Consider the following 25,855-nt stretch of genomic DNA (forward strand, 5'->3'; position numbering starts at 1 on the left):
CATACACATACACACACACACACACACACACACACACACACACACACACTGCTGTTTTTATGGAGATTGTAAAGGACAGGCTTTCAAGCACTGAGAAGGATCATGGTGATCCATTGAGTGATTTATTCCTTCCAACCCCAACTGCTTTTCTCCCTTACACCTCATCTGGCTTTAAGCTTTTGAATGACAATATCTCCACCTCCTTTAAGACCTGTCCTGAAGTTTCAATCCACCCACCAGAATTATTCCATAGGTGACCATCCTTACAGCAACAAGCATGTAAAACTCCAGGAAAATTGCAGTACTGCTAAGAAGCAAGCAACGAGATTTTTAATCACTGTGTGTTCAATCTCACGTCGAGTTTCTTATTGTGCTGCTGTTCAGCGCAGGGCCTCATAATGTACAGTAATCCATTTTACATCTCCTAAATGTACTCTGGGTTTTTATATCGCGGTTCAGAAGAATGGCTTTGAAAATCCTTTTGACTCCTTTATTTGAAAACTACATTTGTGGAATGGGGTAATTAAATTCCTATAGTTTGATATAACATTACCTCCACTATTCTAGCTCATAAAGAAAAAAATGCCAACCATCTTCTTTCCGCTTTTGCTGGAAATGGAATTACACCGCAGATATTTCTGTTAATGCAAGTTAAGATCCTGATAGCCTATGCCATTGTAGTTAAACCAGAAACCTCTCTCTCCAGCCTATCTTCATGGAAATGAAAGCAGCTACAGAAATCTCCTGTACTTGAAAGCGTTCAAGCTTTCTTTGAGAAGAAAAAGTAAGAAGACCTCATTGTGAGGACTTTTAAACCACAGTACCATCTGGAGGACTGGGGTTTTGAAATGGCTTTAGGATTCTCTAACAGTATGGCTCTTAGGACTTCTTAGGCTGTGATAAGAGCAAGTGCAGCCACACCTGAGTAGGGTACCAATGATGTCATGGTGCCCAAGGCAAGGGTGGCTTATGTCATTTGTTCTTCACCCCCTATCAGGTAAGAAAAGAATAGTACTGTTTTGTTGAAGGCTTTGGAGGCACAAGGAGGTAACAGAATTAGTGCCTAGCCTGAGGACACATTCAGAATTAGTCAAGCTGCCACTTAAGCCCACCTATGATAACTTTAAATTTAACCCCTCTCCTCCCTCCCTTGTGTCATGCCTTTCACTGCACTTGGGGCTCAGAAATCAGTGTTTTATGTCAATATTTTGAATTTCTAAATATGATTCCTGTGCTTGTGCACACTCATAACTCTATACACTTTTGTCCTATGTTCGTCTCTAGTGTGGCTTTATTTCAGCAGACTCCAATACTGAGCCTTCAAAGGGAAAGTGTGAGGGTAGAGCTCTTGCCTAGCAAGGGCAAGACCCTGGGTTCAAGCCCTAGGACTAGGAGGAAAGAAAGGTAGAGATTTCCCTACACTACCTGTCAGACAGCCCGAATATCCTCTCCAATGTCTGTGGAGCACTGAGAGGCCCAGCTGTTGGCTGGGGGGGTACTAGCGGGACAAATTAATGCTAGAATACAGGAGATAGACCCAGTGTTCTCTCAGTGATCAGGGAATGATATTACCACAGCAGTTTCCAAATCTCTAAACTAGGTGGTCTATATTTGTTCTCCTTTCTCTGTTATATGATGGCCCTCGGAGGCCCCAGCATACAGTTATAAATGAGCAAGAAAGCTCTGAGTTGCTAAAGCATATAACCATTTTGCACTACAAATAGATTTGTTCCTGAACCAGGTGGAAGAGGAAGGACTCTGGTAATACAAATCGATGACAAATCCTTCACAATCAAACAGCACACATCATGACCAAACAGCCTTGGCCATAGTATTAAATGTTCTCAGAAGAGAATGAGTCCAAAGGTAGCAGGGCCTCAGGGTATCTGGCCAGCAAAGGAGTGTTGAAGAGAACCAATAAAAACAAGTTAGTTAAAGAAGCAAACCACTGCTTACAAGAGGACTCTTCTTTTCTATATGCACAGCAGATATAAAAGTGAGAGTAATGAGTTGGAATAGATATTATTAACTTTTAATTAAGTTCTTTGGTAATAACATACAAACTGATCGTTCACCCAAACATCTCAATTAAGGATATAGAAAAGCTCATTCCTTCCAGCCCTTTGTCAGCTCTGTATCAAATGATTCAAACAGCTGAACCAGTTCAAAGACTCTACACAGAATAAATAAGCCTGCGGCTTATTCAAGCTTCCTATAAAGATACTAAAGCGGTCATTCTTAATGTCATTCGTGTTCAGAAAGAACTACAGCTACACATACATCTTCGAGCATCCAAAGTTTCCCCACACACTACCAGTTATGTGAAGAAAAAAAGGCTGTTCAAGAAACAAGTGGACATGCTCAGAAAATAGGAAAAATCAATAAGAATGTCATAAACTAAGGCTAACCTTATCATTATACTTATAATGTGAACTCTGATTGGTTCTTAGCTTAAGACTGGTTGTACATTTCAATGCTACTCCCAACGAAAGAAACCTACAGATTAGACATACAAACTCAAACACATTTGATGATGGCTATCAAAGCCCTAGCCAGTGCAAACTATTGTAGAAACAAAGCATTTGTTTAATAAGAAAAGTATGAACAGAGCTCAGTGTTGTTAGTATCCTGATGATTTTTACTAGAGAATAATTTAGCTGACGGCCAGGCCTCTGCTTAAAATGAATTCTGCCATTTTTCAGAAGACAGTCTAGACTTCCATCTCCTAAACCATGCTTAGAGTATCAGTACAGTGGGAAGTTAACATGCGTGCCAGGAGAGAGGACACCATTTAAGGTATTTTCTTCATTCTCAAGTTCAGTTTTTTCATATATAGACTTTTTAGGAGTAGACCTTCATCTTTCAATGTCAAAAAAACAGTTAGCTAGTTGAAAGATCCACCTCAACTAACAAAATGAGACCTACTGTTCAATTAGCAGTCTGTGCGCCAGCCACTGACATCTCAGAACAGAGGAAATGGGACAAACTTAAAAAATTAACTTTTTGTCCCTGTGGAGACTCACTTGGTATATTATCTTATTTAAGGTTCTAAATCATCCTATAAGTGAAAGCTTTTCATTTAACTTAGTGTTTCCCGACTTGTGCCCATGGATGTTTCTTCTTTTGTGAGCCTGACATTCTGGGAACAGGTCCTGGGAAAAATTGCTTATTCCTCCATTGCCCTTGGCTAGCACCCTCCTCTTGTCAGCATTACCGAGGCCCACTAATAAAATCCCTCCAATCGGAAAGCAAAGGTGAACATGTTTCAGGGTCAGCAGAACTGAATGGATGACCTAAAACCCTATATAGATGGAAAATTCCAGCTGGGCCAGGGGCCAATTTATTCTGCTTAGGAAACATCTGTGTTCATATTGATTGCTTCTCCTCCAGATGACTTACCACGTGGTCTGTTGCAAATGCCTTTATGAAATGAGGAATGAACTAACAAAAAAAAAATGAAGAAGAAAAGAAAAGAAAGTCTTCTGCATCATAGGATGGGATGCACCATTTGCTGACAGAGTCTCTCCTATATATCCTAACTTTGGGAGAAAGGGACATGTATGTGTATATCTTTGGGGCTGGTTTTTAAGTTCCCTTGATCAGTACATTTCTGTCAGTGCATCACAGTGTAGATGAGGAGCTAGTCTCACAGACAGAAGAATAGCATGATACGAAACAGCACCAGTACGAGGTTCTTTTAGTTGCCAGGGTTCACTGTCAGGCTAGGAAGCAGAAAGTTTTATAACAAAGAGGATATCCTATCGTACTAGTATTTACATAAAAAGGATCTTGGACATACAGATGAGGCTTAAAGATTATGCCCAAGGAAAGGCATGCAAGGGTGTTGTCTAACTACCCCACCTCTCTTGAATGTCACCAGCCCCTCTGCCACCAAACTACAAAGGTTGCTGTTGTCAAATTGGCAGATCTAAAATCAACTTGGGAGGGATTACCTAGATGAAGGTTAGCCTGTGAGGAAGTCTATAAGGGATTGTCTTGATTATGTTTATTGACCTGGAAAGACCCATCTTAATAGTGAAAAGGAGAGTCCCTGGGTGAAGATGGCGGACTGGAGAAAAGCAGCTGAGCTCTGGTGTACATGAATGCTGCTCTGCTTCTGTATTGTGAAGGGTATGGGACCAGTTGTCTCAGCCTCTGTTACCTTGGTTTCCCTGCAGTGATGGGCTGTACCCTTGAGCCCGGAGCTGAAATAAACCCTTTCCCTTGGTCTTGCCATGGTATACCATGGTATAGGTCCATTGGACGTGCAGATGGCATCTGCCTGGTTTAAAAAAAAAAACTGTAGCTTTAGACCAGACTTTGTAATGCATTCTATAATCTCAGCAATTCAGGATGTAGAGGCAGGAGGAGCAGGAGTTCCCAACAACTTAATTGTGAGCAGGACCACTCCCTGGGGAAAAGATCCTGAGCTGTTTTTGGTGGGGAATTTAGTGCACAGTAAATTCAAGGCCAGCCTGAGCTATTTGTGGCTTTGTCCTGAACAAACAAATAAGTTCCAGCTTTGTTACCTATAGAAACATAAACCACTTTACATCTAACCATGGAATTCTTTCTTTCCATGCCTATAAAGTCTCAGTTCCTGGAGTTGCACTTTGTCCAAGTGTCCTGCTTTTCCCAGATCAGTGAATTAAAACATGCTCAGAATACATGTATGAAAATCATGTGTACAACCATTTTAAGTTATAATTCAGGGTCTGTGAGATGGTTCAGCTGATAAAACATTCTTTTTTTTTTAATCTCTGCAATTCTTTATTAAAAAATACTGCTATACACATAGAGATTGAAAACAGGGTTAAAGATGAGCAACAGGTACTGGGATCATGTCATTAGAACCTAAACATACTGGTGCTTTTAGAGACAATGTTGTTATGGGTGATGCATATTTTTCAGCTTTGTTTTATATTTATTTTTCATTTCATTTTCATTGGGAATGGTTTTCAAAAGAACTCTTGAGTTCTGCTTTGATGGATTTCTTTCCTTTTTTTTTTTTTTTCTGTTTTTTTGTTTTGTTTTGCTTTGCTTTGCTTTTTTTTTCTGGGAGCCCTCTTTTCCACAGTGTAAACCCATATAGGAGAGGTTGTCTGAAAGTTAGTTACTATTTAGTGTATAGGAAGAGTTTAATATCTGAAAGTATTGAATGAAGGATGTGAACTCACCTTAACTTCCTGTTATGACAGACAAAACATTCTTTCACCAAGCCTAAATACCTAAATTTGATCCCCAGATCCCACATGGTAGAAAAGAGAACCAACTCCCATAAAATGTTTTCTGACTTTCACATTGTACTAAGGCACACACACATACACAAACACACATACACATACACACACACACACACACACACACAGCCAAATATGTAAACAGATATACTTATCATTCAAATCAACTTTCAACACAATAAGATAATTTACTATAGTAGCCATCTTAGAAAAAAATAATCTGTTGTCTACAAAACAGAACTGCATAAGTGGGGATAAATAGTATACTGTAAGGATGAATCATGTGATCTTGTCCCTTCAACATGGTATAGTCCAAAACAAAAGCTGGCCACCTTGATCCTACAGTTCAGCTTCTACTTAGAGATGTGAGTCATTGCCAATGGACTTTTGGTTTTGTTTTACTTTTGCATCTGAAGGCCTTTAGGCATAATGTGTTTTCTCCAGTTCCTCAACGACTCTAAAGCTCCTTACTAATTTATATCTGGTTGTTTCATAAATGTTGGTTACCTACCTGGCCACAGACAGCATTTAAGTCTACAAACCCAATGTACACACTAATGTATTAAATCCACCTTAACCAGAAATGGGAAAGAGTTTATCTCAAAATTATAACACATGCCATGTAGCCCTTACTGGAAATATTTTTTGCATATCTGTCATGCACAGACCTGCGACAGCTATGAGGAGTAAGAAAAGAATCTAGCAGCCAAAACTAATGGCCTTATTCATTATCCACCAGAGGGCAAATTATTTACATGTATAACAATGCATCTGAAATACACTCTTGGAGCATCATCATCAATTTCTTTAGATACAAAAGAGGTTCATTTAAATGGGTCTCAGGGCGTAAAAACCATTGCCCACAGAGAAGCAGCTGAGATAGCTTCATTCTCGAAACTGAACATTATTAACATGTCAAAATAAATATCAGGCAGAAATATAGCAAGGGAATACAGTGTCTACAGGCAATGCAGCCTGAACCCTCTGGAAATCAGACCCAGATGTCCAAAAGCAGCCTTAGACAAAACCAAGTTTAGCGATGCCAATTAGTCTGAGTGGATGTTGTTTTTCTCCTCAGATCTGTTGACAGTGCATTCCAGAAAGTTATTAAGTGTCTCCTTTCATGAGTCATAATTCTTTTTTTATATGTGCTTAAATTCACTATAAACAAGAAAAAGCAGGCACTATATAAACAGAAGCATTAATAATATAAATCTCACCCAGAGTATAGGAATGATACAGCCTGTCTCACAGTCTACATAAATAGCAATGGAGATCGTTTTCCATCTGTCCTGTCTGTGGATTTTTCTCCTTTGGTACAACTCATCTCTCATTTTCACCTACTAGCTCTTCTGGGGACTTGACGCAAACGAGTTGGTGGGATGGAGTAATAATAGCTTCATTTTTCATCAGGTGTAACCAGCCACAACTCTCCCAGCCACTGGACTTTGCTGCCAGTGAGACTTGACCGCTTAAGCTCTTGGTCTTTAAAAGTGAGTCATTCAGTCTGCCTTCTACCGTCATTGTGTGGCTTGAAAGCCATTAGCATGCATGGTATCCAGCAGGCTCTTTATCTTTGAAATGGTCTGGTTGGAACCTGTGCTGTCTTCCAAGACCAGGTTTCAGTACTTTCCCAACTCACATTGTTTTTAATTGAGAGATGGGCAATGGCTATCAGATGCCAACAGCAATTGGATTCCTCCTTCATGACAGTCACCAGCTTTATCACAGTGTGAGCATCCTTCTCTACACTCGCCTCACCGCACAGAAAATTCTTTCTAGATCCTTCTTTGGTTTGCCACGCTTCAAGATAAACAGCCAATTTACAAAACTGGAAGGAATTGAAACTGCAAAGCTTATAAGGATCCCTAAGTCAGAGGGATTTGGGATGGGAGGTTGAATAATATCAATAGAAGTGAGTAAACCAAGCAAAACAGGGTCCCTACACACATGCGTGTGTGCGTGCACGCACACACACACACACACACACACACACACACACATACATACACACAGATGCAAGCACCATGCACACATACATGCTAGTACATTTCTACGACACTCAAAATGGAGACTCAAATGTTTTGCATCAAAGTCTTTCATAAGCGTACACTCTGCTTTTTACCTGTCAAAACCACTGCAGGATTGCAGGCAGGCTGCCCTTCTCAGTGGACATTTGGTCCAACATCACTTGCCACCAGTCATTTTGCAGTTAAAACATACTGACTTTTCTAGATTCTGCCCTCATAGTCCTAGTCTCAAACACTGCTGGTTAGTTTTTTGTCAGGCTGATAGAAACCACAGTTAAGGGATAGGGAACCTCAATTAAGGAACTGCCTCTGTGTCACTGGCCCCGAGGTATGCTCATGGGTATCTTCTTGATTAATTAATGGTTGACATGAGAGGAGCATTCCTGGGCAGGCCATCCTGGGTTGTTTAAGCAAACTGAGCAAGCCATGGAAAGCAAGCCAGTAAGTAGAGTTTTCTACAGTCCCTGCCCTGACTTCAGTAATGGACAGAGATTAGGAAGTGTGAGCCAAAAAAAGGCTCTCTGACCCAAGCTGTTTTTGCAACATTTTTAGCACAGAAACATAGAAGCAACTTAGGTACATTTGCAGGAAAAGACAACAGAGTAAGAGAAAGAGGGAGAAAAAAACAAAAGAATATGAAAAATGGCCTAATGACCTCTACCAGTTCCAAGTGTTTTAGCTTGTGGAGCTAAGACCGTGAACAGCCAAGAGTATTGGGAGTACAATAAAACATTTTCTTATCCTAAAAGTCTGGTTGCCATTGTAAGAAAGGTTTCAAATTAAAAATGCTATTTTTTGCCCAAGAAAATACAAAAATAGAAACAAAGAAAAATGCCCCCAAAGCTATCCATGCCTGAATCCTCAGAAACTGTGAATATGTTATTCTTTTAGATGTGGATACATATGGGGTTTGTAGGGTTTGGTTTTGGGGTTGAGTTGGTTTGGTTTGGTTTCACCAGTGAGAGATCCTGTTTCAAAAAAAATGGGCAATGCCCAAAGAACGACACTTGAGACTGTCTTGTGAATTTCTACTCATACCTATAAACATATGTGCATGCACATACACACAAACATACACACACACAAGGAAATGTATTTCTACATTTTATCTGTGTACATATAGTAGATGAGTGTGGGGGGGAAGTGTACCTGCTTGGAGGTCAGAGGTCAATATTAAGCATCTTCCTCTCTTGCCCTCTACCTTATTTTTGGTAACACTGTCTCTCCCTGAACCCAGAGCTCACTGACTAGTTAGACTCCCTATCCAGCAAGATCCAGGGATCTTTCTGTCTCCCATCACCTCCATCACAGTACTGGGATTACAGGCACATGCCACCATACCTAGCTAATAGCTGGGTGCTGGGGATTTGAACCCAGGTCCTCATGCTTTTGTGCTGGGTACTTTGCCCACTGAGCTATCTCCCAGCACTGAAAAAATGTATTTCTTATTGGGAGTAAAGAGTATTGTTTTGATATATAACCGTGGCAAACACACTCAGTTTAAGACATCCTTTCCTTACCAGGCAGCTATACTCACTTAAGCTTTCTACTCCGGCAGGTCAGTGAGCTTCTAAACATCTTTCTATTCCTAGACTCTGACATAAGGAAGAAGCAGGTTGCATAAGCTTTCTAGGTGTGATTCTTTAACATCTTAAACACCACATCCAGCCCTGCTTCTCCTCCTACAGCACTTGTCTGGGGAAGAGCGTTCCTAATATCATAACATCTAATCCATCTTCTCTTAGCTTGTACTTAGAATAACTGCTAAGCTCAGTCTCTTAGCGCTGTCCTCACCTCCTATCTGACGAGAACCACATCAACCTGTCAAAGAAATAATACTAGCTGCAATTCCTACTCTACCACCAATGTACATACAGGTTTACTGAGACAAATGTTTTTACAGGATTCAACAGCCTATAGACCGAGTTTAGCCCACCTGTTTTTTGAGAATAAAGTTTTGTTGGAATATTCCCATATACACTCATTCACGTATCATCTATGGTTGCTTTTTGTTCCACGGTAGCTGAGCTGACTCATTTTGACAGTGATTACAAGGCTCCCAACCCTAAAATCCTGACCAACCCTTTATATTCATCCATCCACCTACACAGGAAGACTAAAATACATATTTTGATAGCTAATAAACCTAGAGTCCATTATCTTTTTTTGCAAAACGAGAACAAAGGTAAGGTAAAACCATTCTCTCCCCAGCACATTAGCCTAGGAGTCACGGTCAAAGACCATGAACTTTATTTCATCATACAATTAGGCACTGGACAGTTTCTTAAGTTGAAAATTAACTCACCGTGGCTAGTTTCTGAACATCTTCATCCGAGGCTCCCAGAGATGCTAAACCTATCTCTTGTGAAAACTGAGCAAACTTGGGATCTGCAAGCAGTGGTACATGCCCCAAGAGTTCATGGCATGTGTCTCTGTGAGGAAACAAAAAAAAGTAACAAATGCATGTTACAGAACAAGTTTTAAAGTATCACCTATAGGACAAGACTGAAAACCCTAAGTATAATCTTATTACATTAATTATAAATAATTTATTATATAATTATATTATATGCCTATTACATAATTACCATTAATCATACCTGAAATGCAGATGTATCATATGATTAATGACAGGCTAGGCTGGATGATACGTTATTTACGGGCAGGGTATGAAATCGTGTGTGAGAGATAGCGCATATGTACATGAGAGGACATGTGTTCATGTGCCTATGGAGGCTGGGAACATCCTCAGATGCCATGCACCATTTTTTTTTCTATATTTTGAGACAGGGTCTTTCATTGGTCTAGAACTCACCTCATAGACTAGCCTCTATGAGCCAGTGAGCCCCTGCTGCCTCTTCACCACAGTAGCCTGACTTTTTCTTGTTTTACATAGGTTCTAAGCTCAAATTGAGGTCCTCATGTTGAGAGATAAGCACTTTACCAACTGAGACATTTCTTCTGGCTGGGATATAATACTTTCAATAAAGCCATTACTTTCATTTGGCGACATGGTTCTGCCCAGTAGTCAATGGCGGCCTAGAAATTGCAATCTTCCCAGATGTGCATCGTCCTCGGGAAGGAAGCTTCCCCACCATGCATGAGCTACACCTTGGGAAGCTGCTTGTTTTCCAGTGCTACTGCATGCTGAGCACATGGTGTTTGTTTTGCATATTATCCTATCCTCCAGACAGCCTTAGGAAAGAGAACTTCTTGGTGTGAGATCCTGCAGCTCAGAATGGGCAAACCACTAAATCACTTGAGGTCTGGCCATATTATAAACCAAGTCTGGCTGAAACACAGCCATGCCCACTTTCCTTTTTTTATGTATATGAGTACACTGTAGCTGTACAGATGGTTGTGAGCCATCATGTGGTTGCTGGAAATTGAACTCAGGACCTCTACTCCCTCTGGCCCCTCTCCCTCTGTTCTGGCCCTGCTCGCTCCAGCCCAAAGACACTGGAGCTGTCTTCAGACAGCCCAAAAGAGGGCATCAGATCTCATTATGGATAGTTGTGAGCCTCCATGTGGTTGCTGGGATTTGAACTCAGGACATTGAGAAGAGCAGTCAGTGCTCTTAATCACTGAGCCATCTCTCCAGCCCCATGCCCACTTATATAACAGACTGTCTACAGTTATTTTGGTCAACAACTGCAGATTCAAAAACTGTAACTGAGATCACATTTCTGCAAATTCTAAAATAATTGCTCTCTGGCCCTTTAATAGAGAACACTAGCTGATTTTAGGCATAGGTAGTAATAAAATAAATTAAATTTGGGCCGGAAGATGCCTTTGAAATTGAGTCTTTGTGTAACAAATTGCAGCTTAACTTGTACAGAGTAACTGAAAGCTTAATTTGGGAGTAACGTCTTATAACAAATAGCTGAGTTGGAGCCAATTCCGGCAGCTCAACCTTCAATCACAGGTAGGTAGTTGATTCAAATAAGACAATCGCCCACTATCATCAATTAAGCTGTCCCTGTGGGTCACTTCCACATTGTACCCATAATCCTTCGATGATCACCTTGCAGCCTTAACTTGCTGTGGTTTTAAGGTCCAATTCAGGAATCACAAATAAAAGCCAGTGGGGTGTGTGTGTGTGTGTGTGTGTGTGCGCGCGCGCGTGCGTGCATGCGTGCATTTTAAACTAAATTTTCTATCTTTTAATAATAGTAATAAAGCCAAAATTTTGGTTCAACTTCTTGTGATTTTGAAACCTTGTGCTAATCCTTAATTTGTATTGAGCCCTTGTTAGGCTTCATGAGGTACTGTGAAACACCAGAGAATCATCTGTTGTCAACAAAGTCTGTTTCATCTGACAGCTGGTTGGCTGGGACGTGTGCACTTCCTTTGAGAAATGCCTTTGGACGATTCTCCCAGTTCTCTGGCCTGGACAAGACCTTGGAGATAACAAAAGCCTGCATCTGTTCTCACTTGCTTAGGCTTCCATTTGGAGCTGGGTAAGTGGGCAAGGGACAGGTATGTGTCATAGCTAAATAAGACAGTTGCCTTCTTAGGTTATTGTCACAAATAATAAACTGTTTCTTGATACCAGGCTACATTGAAATTAATTTTCCCATAATTCTCTGAGCATAGATCGAGATGCAGATTTATGCTCAAGATCAAATTTTTCAAAAAAAAAATCCTAAAAGTTTACATAGTAACTGAAAGATGTTTCTGATCTCACCTGTGTTTCTCTGAAATGGATTACTTCATAGGGGTTATACACCCAACGTCCGGTGCTACCTCCATTATTGCAAAGACAGATAACCAAATATGGACTGACAGGAAAGGTTATGATCTTGAAACTCACATCAAACAGATAATGTCACTCAAACAAATAACCTTGTTCTAGCTACATGACCAACCTTGACCAAACACTTTAGAGACAGACCAGGTTGAGTGCTGATATGTGATAACCACACCCCTTTGTACAGCAAGATGGAATGGCCCCACTTCCCTGTCCAGTTGAATAGAATAAACACACTCAGCTTTGGTGGTCCTGCAGCTTCTCCAGCACTTGTGGGTCTGTTTTTCCTTCATTCCTACTCTGCCCCAATCCTTGGAGCTATGCAAGGATGAGGCCAGAAAGGATACGCAGGAGGCTGAGGATGCCTGTCAGTGGTTAAGACACTTGCACAGGAACCTTAGCTTTGGATCCCCATCACCCAGGTCAAAACCCTATAAGCCCAGAGTTGGGGCATAGAGACAAGCTTGCCAGAACAGTGAGCTCCATGTTCAGTGGACAGTGACTAGGAATAGTGAATACCAACCTCTGGCCTTCACACACACACATCACACATACACATGCTCACACTCACACGCACAGATGCATGCATGCACATAGGACAGCATACTGAAGCTTTATGAATAGGATACAACGCTTAAGGTTTTGTGTCATGTTAATGATTTAGCCTTCCCTTGCTTTATAGTATCCTTTTGATCAATGGGGAAACAAAAATTGAGTAAACTTGATCTTCTCTATTTTCATACTTTAAGTGAAAGAAAGACAGGACTTGAAATTCTTCCAACTTAAAGCTGTATTCTCTCTGCTCTCTACTGTTTGAATTTACAGATACAGCAGAAGTGAGGACGAAGGCCATGCTTAGCGTGTAGACGGAGAGCAGAACCCACATAATTAGCATAAGAAAAGTCATAGGAGTCTATGCCCCAAGTCTCCTTTTCTGCCATCCCCCCAGCCTCATGCTTCCAAAGCACTTGAGGAACCTTTTAAAAAACACCAAGTGTCCAGCCCCACTTATGACCAGTTCAATCAGGCTTCCTGGGATTGACTGGAAAATCATTTTTTAAAGCTCCCGAGGTGAAAAAGAGGCATAGCCAGAGCTGAGACCCATTCTCAAGGCTAATGGCACTGGGCTGTCTCCCAGTAGGCTTACAAACAACGAGTGGCTGGGCTGGAGAGATGGCTCAGATGTTAAAGGCTAGGCTCACAAACAACTAGAGTTTAAAAGTACAGTTGAAGGTGCTTGTACGATGTGGGGATGCTAAGTTGATTTCCTCTAAAGTTTGCACTGTGACCCTGTAGAAAGATAAAAAGCCGAGACTTGAATAGCAGGCAACTAATTACTCCTCCACCTGCACTCAACTTGGGCACATGCCTAATACTTCCATTCTGTGAGTGGGGTCTAGGATCTCATCCCAAGAGTCTGCATCAATGCCAAGATTAAGGCCAAGTGTCCTGCCATGGAAAACTCTAGGCACTCCCAACATTAGCCTTTGATGTCAATACTAAAGCACCCTCCAGATCCTGGAAGACATAAAGCGACAATAACTCCACAGCAGACCAGGCATCTAGCACCTGGAAAAAATACTGGGACTGGTATTGGCCCATTAACAGTAAACCATGGGAACAAAGAGGGGAGGAAGGATTCCAGGGAATGTTGAAGAAAGGCAGGCATGATGCTAGGTGTGTCAGTAATGGTATGAAATCATGATTACAACCATGTAATCAGTATAACAGAGCCAATCATAGCTACAATAAGAGTTGATCCTTGGAGTAACTTCAAATAAACCCAAAAGCTTATTTTATTGTAAACTTATTTAATGTAAACTGAAAAAAGCCTGACATAGAAGGGTAATCTTCCAAGTGCCCAGGTAAGAATAAAGTCCAAAATTTTGCTTTAAATTAAAGTAAAAGTCCGCAGCTACAGAGGTAAAAAAGAAAGAAAGTACATAAAGGCAGACAAATGACAGGAAGGAATCAATTCCCCTCGGCTAAAAAAAAAAAAAGATCTGTGACCCGGAGTTTAAATGAAGATGTCATTATCAGAAGCCAGTAACACACTACCCAACTTCAAATCCTCTAAGCTCATCACAATGACAAGGTAAGCAAACTGTATATAGGATGAAAGAAATGATGGATTTGAAAGAAGCAAGTTATACAATAGAACAGAGTGAGTTACATTGTTCCATTAAGAATGAAAGCCCGAAGCAAGATGTCTAAAGGAACCCTTAACAAAGTGTTAGAGACACCCTCTGCTCTGCTATGGGGAGAAATGATTGTGCCTGACTTCACTACTTTCTGCTCTTCTCTCAGCGTTGTCTCCAGTCAGGAGCCCTGAGAAATATTCCCAATGAAAATATGGATGCAGAAGACACGATAACTGAGCTGGAGAGACAGCTCAGTGGTTAAGAGCACTGACTGCTCTTCCAAAGGTCCTGAGTTCAAATCTCAGCAACCACATGGTGGCTCACAACCATCTGGACAGATACAGTGTATTCATATACATTAAATAAATAAGTAAATAAATAAATAAATAAATCCTTAACAAAAGAAGAAGAAGAAGAAGAAGGCATAATAACTTTACTTCTCAAGGGCCAAGGCTAAGAGCGCCCATATTTCCAGATCAAGAACAAGTTATTATCCTTTGGGGCTGGTGGAACATTGAAATAAACACTGTATCATTCTGTCTCCCATTGTCTTTGACAAAGGGACTCAGCAACAAAGAAAGAGGCATCCAGAAACACTTTAACCAAGGAACAAAGAAAGATGTTCAACATTTCTGATAAACAGTTCACTGGATGCTGGAGAGTTGGCTCAGCAGTTATCAACATTTGTTGTTCTTGCAGAGGATCTGGGTTCAATTCCCAGCACCCATGTGGTGACTCACAGCCATCTGTAAGTCCAGTTTGAGGGTACCGATACCCTCTTCTGGCCTCTGTGAGCACCGGATATGCATGTTGTACACATTTATACATATAGACAAAACACTCCAACACATAAAACAAACAAATCTGAAGCAATTTTTAAAGAACCTATTAACTATGAAAGGGTAGGTTTCCTTGAGCTTCTTTCTGAAGGAGGAAGAGCTGAAGATGATCATGGTTTTAAGGGTCTGACAGGTTCCAGGGTGTGAAACAAGAGTGAGAGGACCCAGCTCCAAGGCTCCTCTCCAGCTTTCCTGCCAATTAATGTCTGGAGGACTGAAACTGTGCCGCTTCACCCTGATTTACTGCCACTATGCCCGCCTGTAAAGCAGACCAAGGCCCCGCTGGAAGTTGAATCCTCCACAGCTGGACTCCTTAGTATCTAATGAACCTGCTCCCATTGGGAGACAACAACTCTTGCTTTATCCCATCTTATCTCTCTTAAAGATTCAATTATTTGGTCATAATTGCGCCTGCCAGCACAGGCTGCTTCCAATCTCTACATCAGCAAACTTTTCTCTCTTTTTTTTTCCAACTCCTTTTGATGCATTTTTCTCCTGAATAATGCTTCTCAGAGCCCTTCATACAAAAGCGCTCTGTTGCCTGCAAACGTAGTACGTTTCAAAAGTGTTAGCACTGTAAAACATCATGTCTCTAAAAAAAAAAAAAAAAAAAAAAAAAAAAAAAAAAAAAAAAAAAAGCTAGCACTGATATCAGACACTAGACTTTCGCTGCTCTAAATTGGAATCTTCTCTGATAAGCCCAGTTAGGAGGGTTCTAAAGCCTCTGAGATGGGCCCACAAAGGGGCCCTGGGCAAAGTATCTCTGGGGAATTCTTAAATCATTCTAAGAAAGTCGAGATCATTTTGCTGCAGGGAAATAAAGGTCCTGGTTGTTACATTCAAATTCAAAATGAGCCTGACATTTTTTTCTCCTCTTATCAGTTTTCAAAGCTGACTCCTCTTGCTCAATGTTCAACAATGGCTTTTTATTTTTGCCATAAATTAAAGCCTTTCAGAGGTGGGAAGAGAGGTGGGCTCTCCAACCCAAACCAATGCATCTGTCCTTTTAAACACTTCTCCACAGGGTTAGTTTGTTCTACTTGACAGAAGCCAAACACACTCACTAAATCATAAAAAGAAGAGAAAGAAGATAAGAGGGAAAAGTGGGGGGTCTGCCTTGGTGAAAATAAGCAGGAGGTGTGCTGGGATCCAGAAGAGAGTATTTCTTCAGCCTCCACAGGACATTTCGTGGGCAAAGCAAGTGATGTGGGATAAACCTGCGTGCAGGGTGCAGAACAAGCAGCCAGCAGGAAACTTGCTTTGTTTTTACTGCACTCGGATGATAATGGGGAACTAATCTGGTACTGAGGCAACTTGTCCTTGGAGCTTGCTAGGGAGTCAGAATTTCCTTAGTTCAGATTTAAAATCACATACTGGAAGCCAAGCCTGGTTGTATACAATAGCCTAGGACTTGGGAAGTAGAAAACAGGAAGATCAGAAATTCAAGACTAGCTTCTGTGAGAAAGCAAGTTCAAGACTAGCCTTAGGCTACGTGCGACTGTCACAAGAAACCGACAAATAAAATCATCAAGCTCACATAAGGTTTGTTTTTTTGGCGGCTCTTATGATCACTTCATCTACAACCCATCACAGTGTATATAAACACAAATGTGGCCCTCATTTTTCAAAGTTACACACTCGTATGTTGCCTGGGAGGAAACATTTCCTTTGCTCCCCTAAAGAATCCTAAGGATTGGGCTGGAGAGATGGCTCAGCAGGTAAGGGCACAGGCTGCTCTTCCAGAGATCCTGAGTTCAATTCCCAGCAACCACATGGTGGCTCACAACCATTTGTAATGGGATCTGATGCCCTCTTCTAGTGTGTCTGAAGAGAAGCAGTGTACTCACACACATAAAACAAATAAATGATTCTTTAAAAAAAAAAAAAAAAAAAAAAGAATCCTAAGGATTTCTAGCATTCTTGTTCTTCACTACACTCTTGGGAGTATGGAAAATGGTACAGCTCTCTCTCTCTCTCTCTCTCTCTTTCTTTCTCTCTCTCTCTCTCTCTTTCTCTCTCTCTCTTTCTCTTTCTGTTTCTGTCCCTCTGTCTCTGTGTGTGTATGTGTGTCTATCTGTCCCTGTCTCTGTGTATGTGTCTGTGTACAAATCTCTGTGTTTGTGTCTCTTTGTGTGCTCTGTGTATGTGTCTTTGTGTGTGGGTCTGTGAATGCCTGGGTGTGTCTCTGTGGGTGTATCTGGGTGTGCCTGTGTGTATTTGTGTGTATGTCTGTATGTGCGTGTGTGTCTGTGAGTCTGGCTATGTGTGTTATGACTGTTATATGTATATGTTATATGTGTTGTATGTATGCTTGTATGTGTATTGTGTGTATGTGTCTCTGTGTGTGTATGTGTTTCTATGTGTGTCTCTCTGTCTATCTGTTGTGTGTGTTATGCCTGTATTGTGTATGTGTGTTATATGTGTTATATATATATGTGTCTCTGTGTGTACATGTCTCTCTGTGTGTCTCTCTGTGTGTCTGTCTAGTGTGTGTGTGTGTGTGTGTGTGTGTGTGTGTGTATGTGTGTGTGTGTGTTATATGTGTGGAGTATTACATGTGTCAATGCACATGTGCAGAGGCCTGAGGGGACATCCACTGCCCTGCACTATCTCTCTCCACCTATTTCCTTAAGACGGGTCTTTCACTAAACCAGGAGCTAGGCTGGCTGCCATGGGCCATAGTGACCCTCCTCTCTCTGTCCCCCATAGGGCTGGGTTTATATACAGTCATGCCCTACTTTTCAACAGATACTGGAGTTTTGAACTATGCATCTTCAAGAATGAGTACCCTTACTTGATGAGGCATCCTCTGGCTCTATCTTTCTTAAAATGATTTGTTATATGCTTCATACATACTAGGTCTATATTGGGGAACACAATTTAAAAGTAAATAAGGGCATAATTTTGGTAAAATATCTCGCTAAGGTTACCTTATGGTGACTATCCAAAAAGGGCTGTGACTAGAAAGTACTAACTCTCCTCTTACAAAAGAAGTAACTAGCTTCCAGAGCTTACAAAGGCTAGAGAGCTGCAGCAACATTTCCTCTAGGTCATTAATGACCCGCTATGTCTAGAATATTTCACATTCCTCATAAAAACAAGAGCGATTTGAAATCCCCTCCTACTTCACGAAAATTATGGCAGTAATAAAATACACTCTGTAAAAACATGTGCTCTGAGACTTGCGGGGGTGGGGGGGAGGGTTGTCCCCATGGTAGAGCTCTAGGCCAACATGAGCAAGACCCTGAGTATGATCTACCACTAAAACAAACGTCATTAGTCTTAGTTACTTTTATATTGCCATAACAAAGTATCATAACAAAGGCAACTTATAAAAGGAAGTGTGCAACTTGTGGAGCTCGTGGTTCCATGGTCACCATGGCAGGGAACATGGCAGCAGGCAGGCAGGCATGGTGCTGGAGCAGTAGCTGAAAGTTGACATCTGACCCACAGGCACAGGGCAGAGAGGAGAGAGAGGGTGTCTTAGTCAGGGTTTCTATTCCTGCACAAAACATCATGACCAATAAACAAGTTAGGGAGGAAAGGGTTTATTCAGCTTACACTTCCACATTGCTGTTCATCACCAAAGGAAGTCAGGACTGGAACTCAAGCAGGGCAGGAAGCAGGAGCTGATGCAGAGGCCATGGAAAGATGTTACTTACTGGTTTGCTTTTCCTGGCTTGCTCAGCTTGCTTTCTTATAGAACCCAAGAATACCAGATCAGGGATGGCATCACCCACAGTGGACCCTCCCTCTTTGATCACTAATTGAGAAAATGCCTTACAGCTGGATCTCATGGAGGCATTTCCTTAAATGAAGCTCCCTTCTCTGTGATAACTCCAGCTTGTGTCAGGTTGACACACAAACCAGCCAGTACAAGGGGGAAGGGAGAGAGAACTAACTAGGAATTATATGGGGCTTTTAAAACCTCAAAGGCTGCCCCTGAAGGCAGACCTCCTTTAACTAGACCACACCTCCTAATCCTCCCCAAATAGTTCTACCAACTGGGGACCAAGTATTCAAACATGAGCCTATAGGGCCATTCTCATTCAAACCACTATACTATTGATGGTGGACATTTAAAAATAAAAAAGTTTAAAAAGGATGTTCTCTGGAGTCATCTTCTAGGTTGATTTCCCACATCCCCATGAAGGCAAATGACTTAGACAGCCCTATCCAATAGGACACTCTGTAGTGATGTGCCAGACCCTCTATCTATGCTGTCCAGTGAAATAGCCACTTGACATTATAGCTACAGATCATTTGAAATGTGGCTAGTGCAACTGGATATTTGAGTTATATATAGCCTTAATCAATTTCACTTAATAAATGTCAGTAGACATATTTTATCATATTGGTCAACAGAAACCTATTATCTCTTTATCTAGAAAGATGGAGGTGATGAGTCTCTTTCACCATGCATCTTTAAACAGTATAGAAATATAATGTGTTGAAAGCACAAGTTTCCATACCTTACATATTATTGCTCATGTTACATTAAATTGAGTTTATGTCTCCATTTTCATATTTGAATGAGTTTTTGCTCTCTCAGTACTTTATCACTAAGGAGTGTAAGTGTACCCAGGATAGACATACCACATTCCTTTTGAGTAGCTACTGCCTGGACAAGCCTGGCACATGAGAAATGCCCAACTCAACTGAACGCAGCAGGTGTTGAAGAGACTCCACTGCTCCACATCAGGAAGAACCCAAGTGAAACCCACACCATTCCTAATTTCCAATCACATTAGGGCTCTGGACCAAATCATGGCTCTGCTCTTTTCTAGTTGTACGACCTTAGGAAAATTACCTGACTCCTGTGAACCTTAGAATTACCATCTGTAAGATGGTGAAGGTCTCACAGACCTCTCCAAAATGGGCGGCCTGATGCCAGACAGATAGAATGAGTGGGGGGATGTCAGCTTCCTTTCCTTTTCTCTAATGGCAGTGTCTGTGACGAGCCTACCCACGGGTGTCATTCTCCACACGACAATGAAGAGGCTTGGATGGCGATTACCTCTTTTTTTCCTAGAATTCAATCATTTTGAATTTCTTCTTCTGAACTTTCAATTTAAAAATGCAAATATTTCTGAAAAAAAAGGGCTCTCTGGTCATTGCTATCCTGCACACCTGAAAGTGCATAATGAATTTCTCCCTGACTCCAGCTAGCTGAGGGAATATGAATTTTCACCCAGGTGTGGTTGCTTCTGAGTGCTCTAATTTTGGATCATGGGCACCACACATAGAAGACCATTCTGAGTGTAGAACGGGGGCTAGCGGGGGATGGTTGCTTAAAATTAGCTTAAAAAAAAAAAGGCAAGAAAGAGAAACTATTTTATCACACGTCAGTATAGCTATCTTCAAAGCACAAAACTCAAGTTCCAGTGGGCATTTAGTCACAAATTTGGTTTCACAATGCATGGGCTTTAAATAATGTAGAGGACTTTTTAAATGGAACATAGTACCATGAAGGGTACCCAATGCACCCTGAGACAACTGGCTCTGTAAAAAGTCTTAGGGCTGGTGGTTTGCTTTTAGGCACTTCACCAAACAAGGCATAATGCTATGATTGGAAACTTGAGACTTCATGCCTGGGAATGTCACCCTGTCACTAAGAATACTCTGGAATTTGGGGAGAAACATCAGTCTCCACATAAGTGTAAGAGGGTACAGAAGATGAGCTGGCCTCCTTGGTATTTATGTCAAGCTTTCTTCTCTCCAAAGATCAAAGCGTTATTTCATCATGCAGCACACAGGGAGGTTAAGTGGCTTGCCAGTGTCACACTGAGAGATGATGGCAGGGCTTGGATGTCAGGGCATGGAGTCCTGCGTGCTTCTGCCTGAGGACGGAGCACACGGCAGTCTCCTACGGCTTAAGCTTGCTGTCCTGAGGTGCAGTGCCCTTCTTTTTCCATGTCACATGGGAGATTTGCCTCCTCGTGATAAATGGGGTTGTGGGGGGTGAGCAGCTTCAACCCTATGAAGATCAAAAGAGAGGACTACCTTCTAGCAAGCCTGGTAATTGGGCCAAGGACTGGGCCAGAAGGCACAGAGGTAGTCTTTCCAACAGGCACAGAGAGTACTCAGAGAACAACCAAAGGAAAAAAGTCATTTCTGAGTCTTGTGCAAACTTTCTAATTAAAATTTTGAGAACACTGTTCAGTTTCAACACATGTGGAAGTTTTGACTTTGGGTATCTATTTATCCAAATTAGTGGTTAAATGCACAAATTATTATAATTATTGCCCCAGTTCAGATCCTGGCTTTCCTATTTACTAACTGTTACCATGGGCAAATTACTTAACCTTTCTCTACCTTATTTCCCCATTCATAAATTCAAAACAACTCAAGTAATTTTGAGTTATCAATGAGTTCCTTCACATTTAATACTTATAATGCCTGACACTGTTACTAGGCACATAAACTGTACTAGTCCGCTATTACTAGAAAAAGTGTCATTGCTACCATGACATTGATAGTGGTGGTGACTGTTGAAATCACTAAGATTCAAGGATAGAAGGTGTGATAGTTTGTATATGCTTGGCCCAGGGAGTGTCACTATTAGGAGGCAGGGCCTTGTTGGAGTAGGTGTGTCACTGTGGGTGTTGGCTTTAAGACCCTCATCCTAGCTGCCTGGGAGTCAGTCTTCCACTCTCAGCCTTCAGATGAAGATTTAGAACTCTCAGCTCCTCCTGCACCCTGCCTGCCTGGATGCTGCCATGCTCCTGCTTTGATGATAATGGACTGAACCTCTGAACTTGTAAGCCAGCCCCAATTAAATGTTGTCCTTATGAGAGTTGCCTTGGTCATGGTGTCTGTTCACAGCAGTCAAACCTTAAGACAGAAGTGGTGTCATTATTTTTCAAGGCTCTGCCACCTTCACTGGCCTTGAGTCTATCAAGTTTTTCCTGAGGGAGAAGATGGCCACTAGGGTGGGCCTGTGAGCTCTGGGTTAAAAAGCAGGAAGGGAAGTCCAGATGTATTGGGCTTTCTAAGAACACACCATCGTCTCAGAATCACTACTACAGCCTTGAACAGCAAGGGTTACAACAGCACAAAAAAAGTCAGAGCTTGTGCAGCCTCTGGGAAAGAGGACGTTTAAGCACATGCTCATCTGTGCAACTCTTTCTTTTCTTTTCTTTTTTTAATTTTTTTAAAAATTAATGTATTTATTTATTTTAAACTCCAGATTCTATTCCCCTCCCAGTCCACCCTCCGACTGTTCCACATTACATACCTCCTCTCCACCCTCCTGTCTCTACAAGGATGTCCCCACTCCCCAACCCCCCACCACCACCAGACCTCTAAACTCCCTGGGACCTCAGTCGATTGGGGGTTAGGTGAAACTCTTACATTGAGACCAGACCTAGACTGGACTTCAGGAAGGCTTTATCCTGAAAACACTCATGGTATCCAGAGTTCATGCTGGACCAGTGCGAAGACCCAGAGTCCCCAGGAGAGAAGGAGAAGAAAGGTAAGATCACATTTGTGTTCTTATCTTACCTAACAAACAAGAATTTACATCTGAGCCCCAAGAAAAGGAAACAGACCACATCTTCCAACCAGCCCTGGGAGGATTCTGCTGTAATAAGCAAGAGCTAAGCTTAAACTGAACTCACTTCCCTTAGACATAATGAAAAATATGGTCTGAGATAAGTCACTTTTATTCTTCCTGTAAAGTAGAAACACAGCAGTGATTACAAAAAAAATAAAAAAATAAAAGCACCTAGCTGCAGAACCTTTTTTAAACTCTAAAGCAGTTATATTTAAAACTAGCATTAATTGCTCCTAAACTGTTCAACCGTGAGCAAGAAAGATTGCATTTGCGTCTAACACACAAGCATTTGGGTGGATTGTGGCAGTAAGCACTGCAGGGTTCGCCTATAGCATTGTGACTTATTCCCAATAGTCAAAGGCAGCTTTTGATTTGACAAACCATGGCACCAGAGCAGAAGTTATGTCCCATGAGTATGTGCCAAAGGAGCAATCGTCCCAACACAGCACTAAATCCTTGATCTAATGAGCATATGCTATGTTGTATCAAGCATATTTGTATTGCAGATATGCTAAACACAGCATCTAAAACATCAGATAAAATTGGTAATTGCTAATGCCTTCACGAAGACATTTAAAAAAAAATCTGGTTGAATCTGTGCGTTTCTTCTTATATTTTGGCAATGGCTCCCCTCCTCCTGGTTGTTTTTTGTTGGTTTTTTTTTTTTTTTTTCTGTCAATTTGACATGAACTAGAGTTGCCTATAGAAAAACCTCGTTTTGAAAAAAAGAAAAAAATTCTCTCCATCACATTTCCTGGAAGCAGGTCTGCAAGGCATTCTCTTGATGAATTATTGATGTGGAAGGGCCAAGCTCACTGGGGGCAGTGCCATTCCTGGGCTGGTATTTCTGGGTGGTAGAAAAAATCAAAGTGAGCAGGCTATGAGGATCAAGCCGGTAGCGTTCCTCCATGGCCTCTGCTTTAGTTCCTGTCTCCAGGTTCCTGCTTTGAGTTCCTGCCCTGACTACACTTGACGACATGAACCCTTTCCCCTCCAAGTTGTTTGATAGGTATTTAATCACAGCAATAGAAAGCAAACTAAGTTACCTATTCTGGGAAAGCACATTGCACAGGCTTGAACTAACAATGCTGAGGTGTTTTAGATTTTAAATTCTGGTTGCCCCTCTCTGAAAAATGGAAATTGCTTTAGGAAGTCAGGCTATGGGTATGATTTCCACACTGTTGTAAGGAATGTTTACATTCTGGAGGACAGAAGGCATTGAACCATGAGACACTTGGACATCTCCAGCTCCATCCAAAAATCTGGACCAATGGCAGGCTCAGCCTATATTGAAAGGAACAAGACTATAGTATTACATAGGTAGATATGTAGCAATAATTTGGAAAATAGAACCTTCCTTCCCTGACCTCCTCCATGTGATAGACCTCAATCAATTCACACAGCATCTCAAGAGGGAAGTTATAGTAATTTGAACAAGAATGTCTCCCATCGTCTTGGGCATCTGAACACTTGGCCCCCAGTAGATAACACTGTCTGGGGGAAGTTTCGGTGGTACAGCCTTGTTGGAGATAGTATGTCACTTGAGGTACATTTTCAGAGTTTAAAGAGTCACACCACTTCCAGTTTGCTCTCTGCTTCATGCTATAGTAGAGGATGTGAGCCCTTAGCATTATTCTTTAGCCACCATGCCTGCTGCTTGTCATCATGACTCCCCACCATAACAGACTTATCCCTCCAGAACCATAAGACAAAATACCAAAGCCACAGGAACAAAAGAGTGACTAATGCAGGCATGAATTATGATTCTAGGAGATGTTTATTTTTTTTAACTGCATTTCTTATTAAGGAACTCTTTATTTCTACAGCATTATTGGTGACAGTGACAACTAATAGAATTACAAGTCATATGGACATGTAAATGTATACATGCAAATGAAATTACCAGTATTCAACATCTACTTAGCACAGGATACACTAAGGAAAAGTACAAGGACCCCAAAGAATCAAGGCCACAATCCCACCAGAAGGAATTATCTAGGAAAGAAAAACCAAATGAATTGAAAAGCCAAATGTCTCTCTAAGAACCAGAAGCTTGATATCAGAGACCAGACCCAAGTAAGCTGCTTGGATAAGGGGTTGAGGGGGGAGTGTGAAGGGGGAAGAAGATTCCCTCTCTCCAACTTCAAGAACTTCCTCAACTGAATCAACTCCCAACTCTGCCATCTCCCCCCACAAGCCTTTACAGACAAATCCAGAAGTTCCTTAACCTCCTGGTACAGTCTTTTCCCTAGAGAAGAAGCTCCTACCTACTTCAGTGTCACTCACTGTGGAGGTTTGAGTGAGAAGGGCCCCCATAGGCTCATTTATTTAAATGCTTGGCCCACAGTTAGTGAAACTGCTTGGGAAGGATTAGGAGGTGTGGTTTTTGTTAAGTAGGCGTGTCACTAAGGATAGGCTTGGAGATATCAAAAGTCCATGCCAAGCCCAGTTTTCTGCCTCTGTCTCTGTCTTTGCCTCTGCCCCTGCCCCTGCCCCTGCCTCTGCCTTTCTCCCTTTCTCCCTTTCTCTCTCTCTCTCTCTCTCTCTCTCTCTCTCTCTCTCTCTCTCTCTCTCTCTCTCTCTGAGTGTATCTCTCTGTGTCTCTCTCTCTCTGAGTGTATCTCTCTGTGTCTCTCTATGTCTTTCTGCCTGTGGTGTATCTGACTCTCTATTTGACTGCCTGTCTCACTATCTGTCTGTCTCCAACTTTTGGATAACATGTAAGTTCTCAGCTACTTCTTCAGCATCACCTCTGCCTGCTGCCATGCTCCCTGCCATAACAGTTATGAGCTAAACCTCTGAACCTTTAAGATAGGCCCCAATTAAATGCTTCCTTTTATAAGTTGACTTAGTCATGGTATCTCTTCACAGCAACATAGCAGTAACTAAAACACCCACACACATACTAACATACCAGCCCCTTAGACACCTGAACCAAAATGCATGGCAGAAACTGCTATTATCATAGACTTTGTTCTAAATTTCTACCTTAATATTTAATGCAGCTCAGATATAATTCTGAACATAGCATGAGGTGAATTATTTGTAAGGCAGGCAAACCCCTTTTTTACCTCCAAAATAAAGCAATATTTAAAGTTTATTATGGTGCTGGCTGGTTTTGTGTGTCAACTTGACACAAGCTAGAGTCATCAGAGAGGAATGAGCCTCAGTTGAGGAAATGCCTCCAAGAAATCTAACTGTAAGGTAATTTCTCAATTAGTGATCAGTGGGGAGAGGACCTAGCCTATTGTTGGTAATGCCATTCCTGGACTGGTACCAAGAAAGTCTGTCCAAAAAAAA

At 41.5% G+C, this 25,855-nt stretch overlaps 1 protein-coding gene across 5 annotated transcripts in view; it reads right to left on the bottom strand.

Annotated features, from left to right (window-relative positions):
• Tph2 (tryptophan hydroxylase 2) overlaps positions 1-25,855 on the bottom strand; it is a 114,829-nt gene that overhangs the window by 36,808 nt on the left and 52,166 nt on the right. For all 5 annotated transcript variants that reach the window (XR_004112909.1, XM_031350086.1, XM_031350085.1 and 2 more), the window contains exon 8: positions 9,576-9,702. Coding sequence is in view for 4 of the 5 variants with exons in the window: in XM_031350086.1 (XP_031205946.1) it covers positions 9,576-9,702 (127 nt within the window). In the remaining variant the exon portion in view is untranslated. The remainder of the gene's footprint in view (positions 1-9,575; positions 9,703-25,855) is intronic.

This window comes from Mastomys coucha, unplaced genomic scaffold (genome assembly GCF_008632895.1).
Source record: "Mastomys coucha isolate ucsf_1 unplaced genomic scaffold, UCSF_Mcou_1 pScaffold4, whole genome shotgun sequence".
In the NCBI taxonomy this organism is placed as follows: Eukaryota; Metazoa; Chordata; class Mammalia; order Rodentia; family Muridae; genus Mastomys; species Mastomys coucha.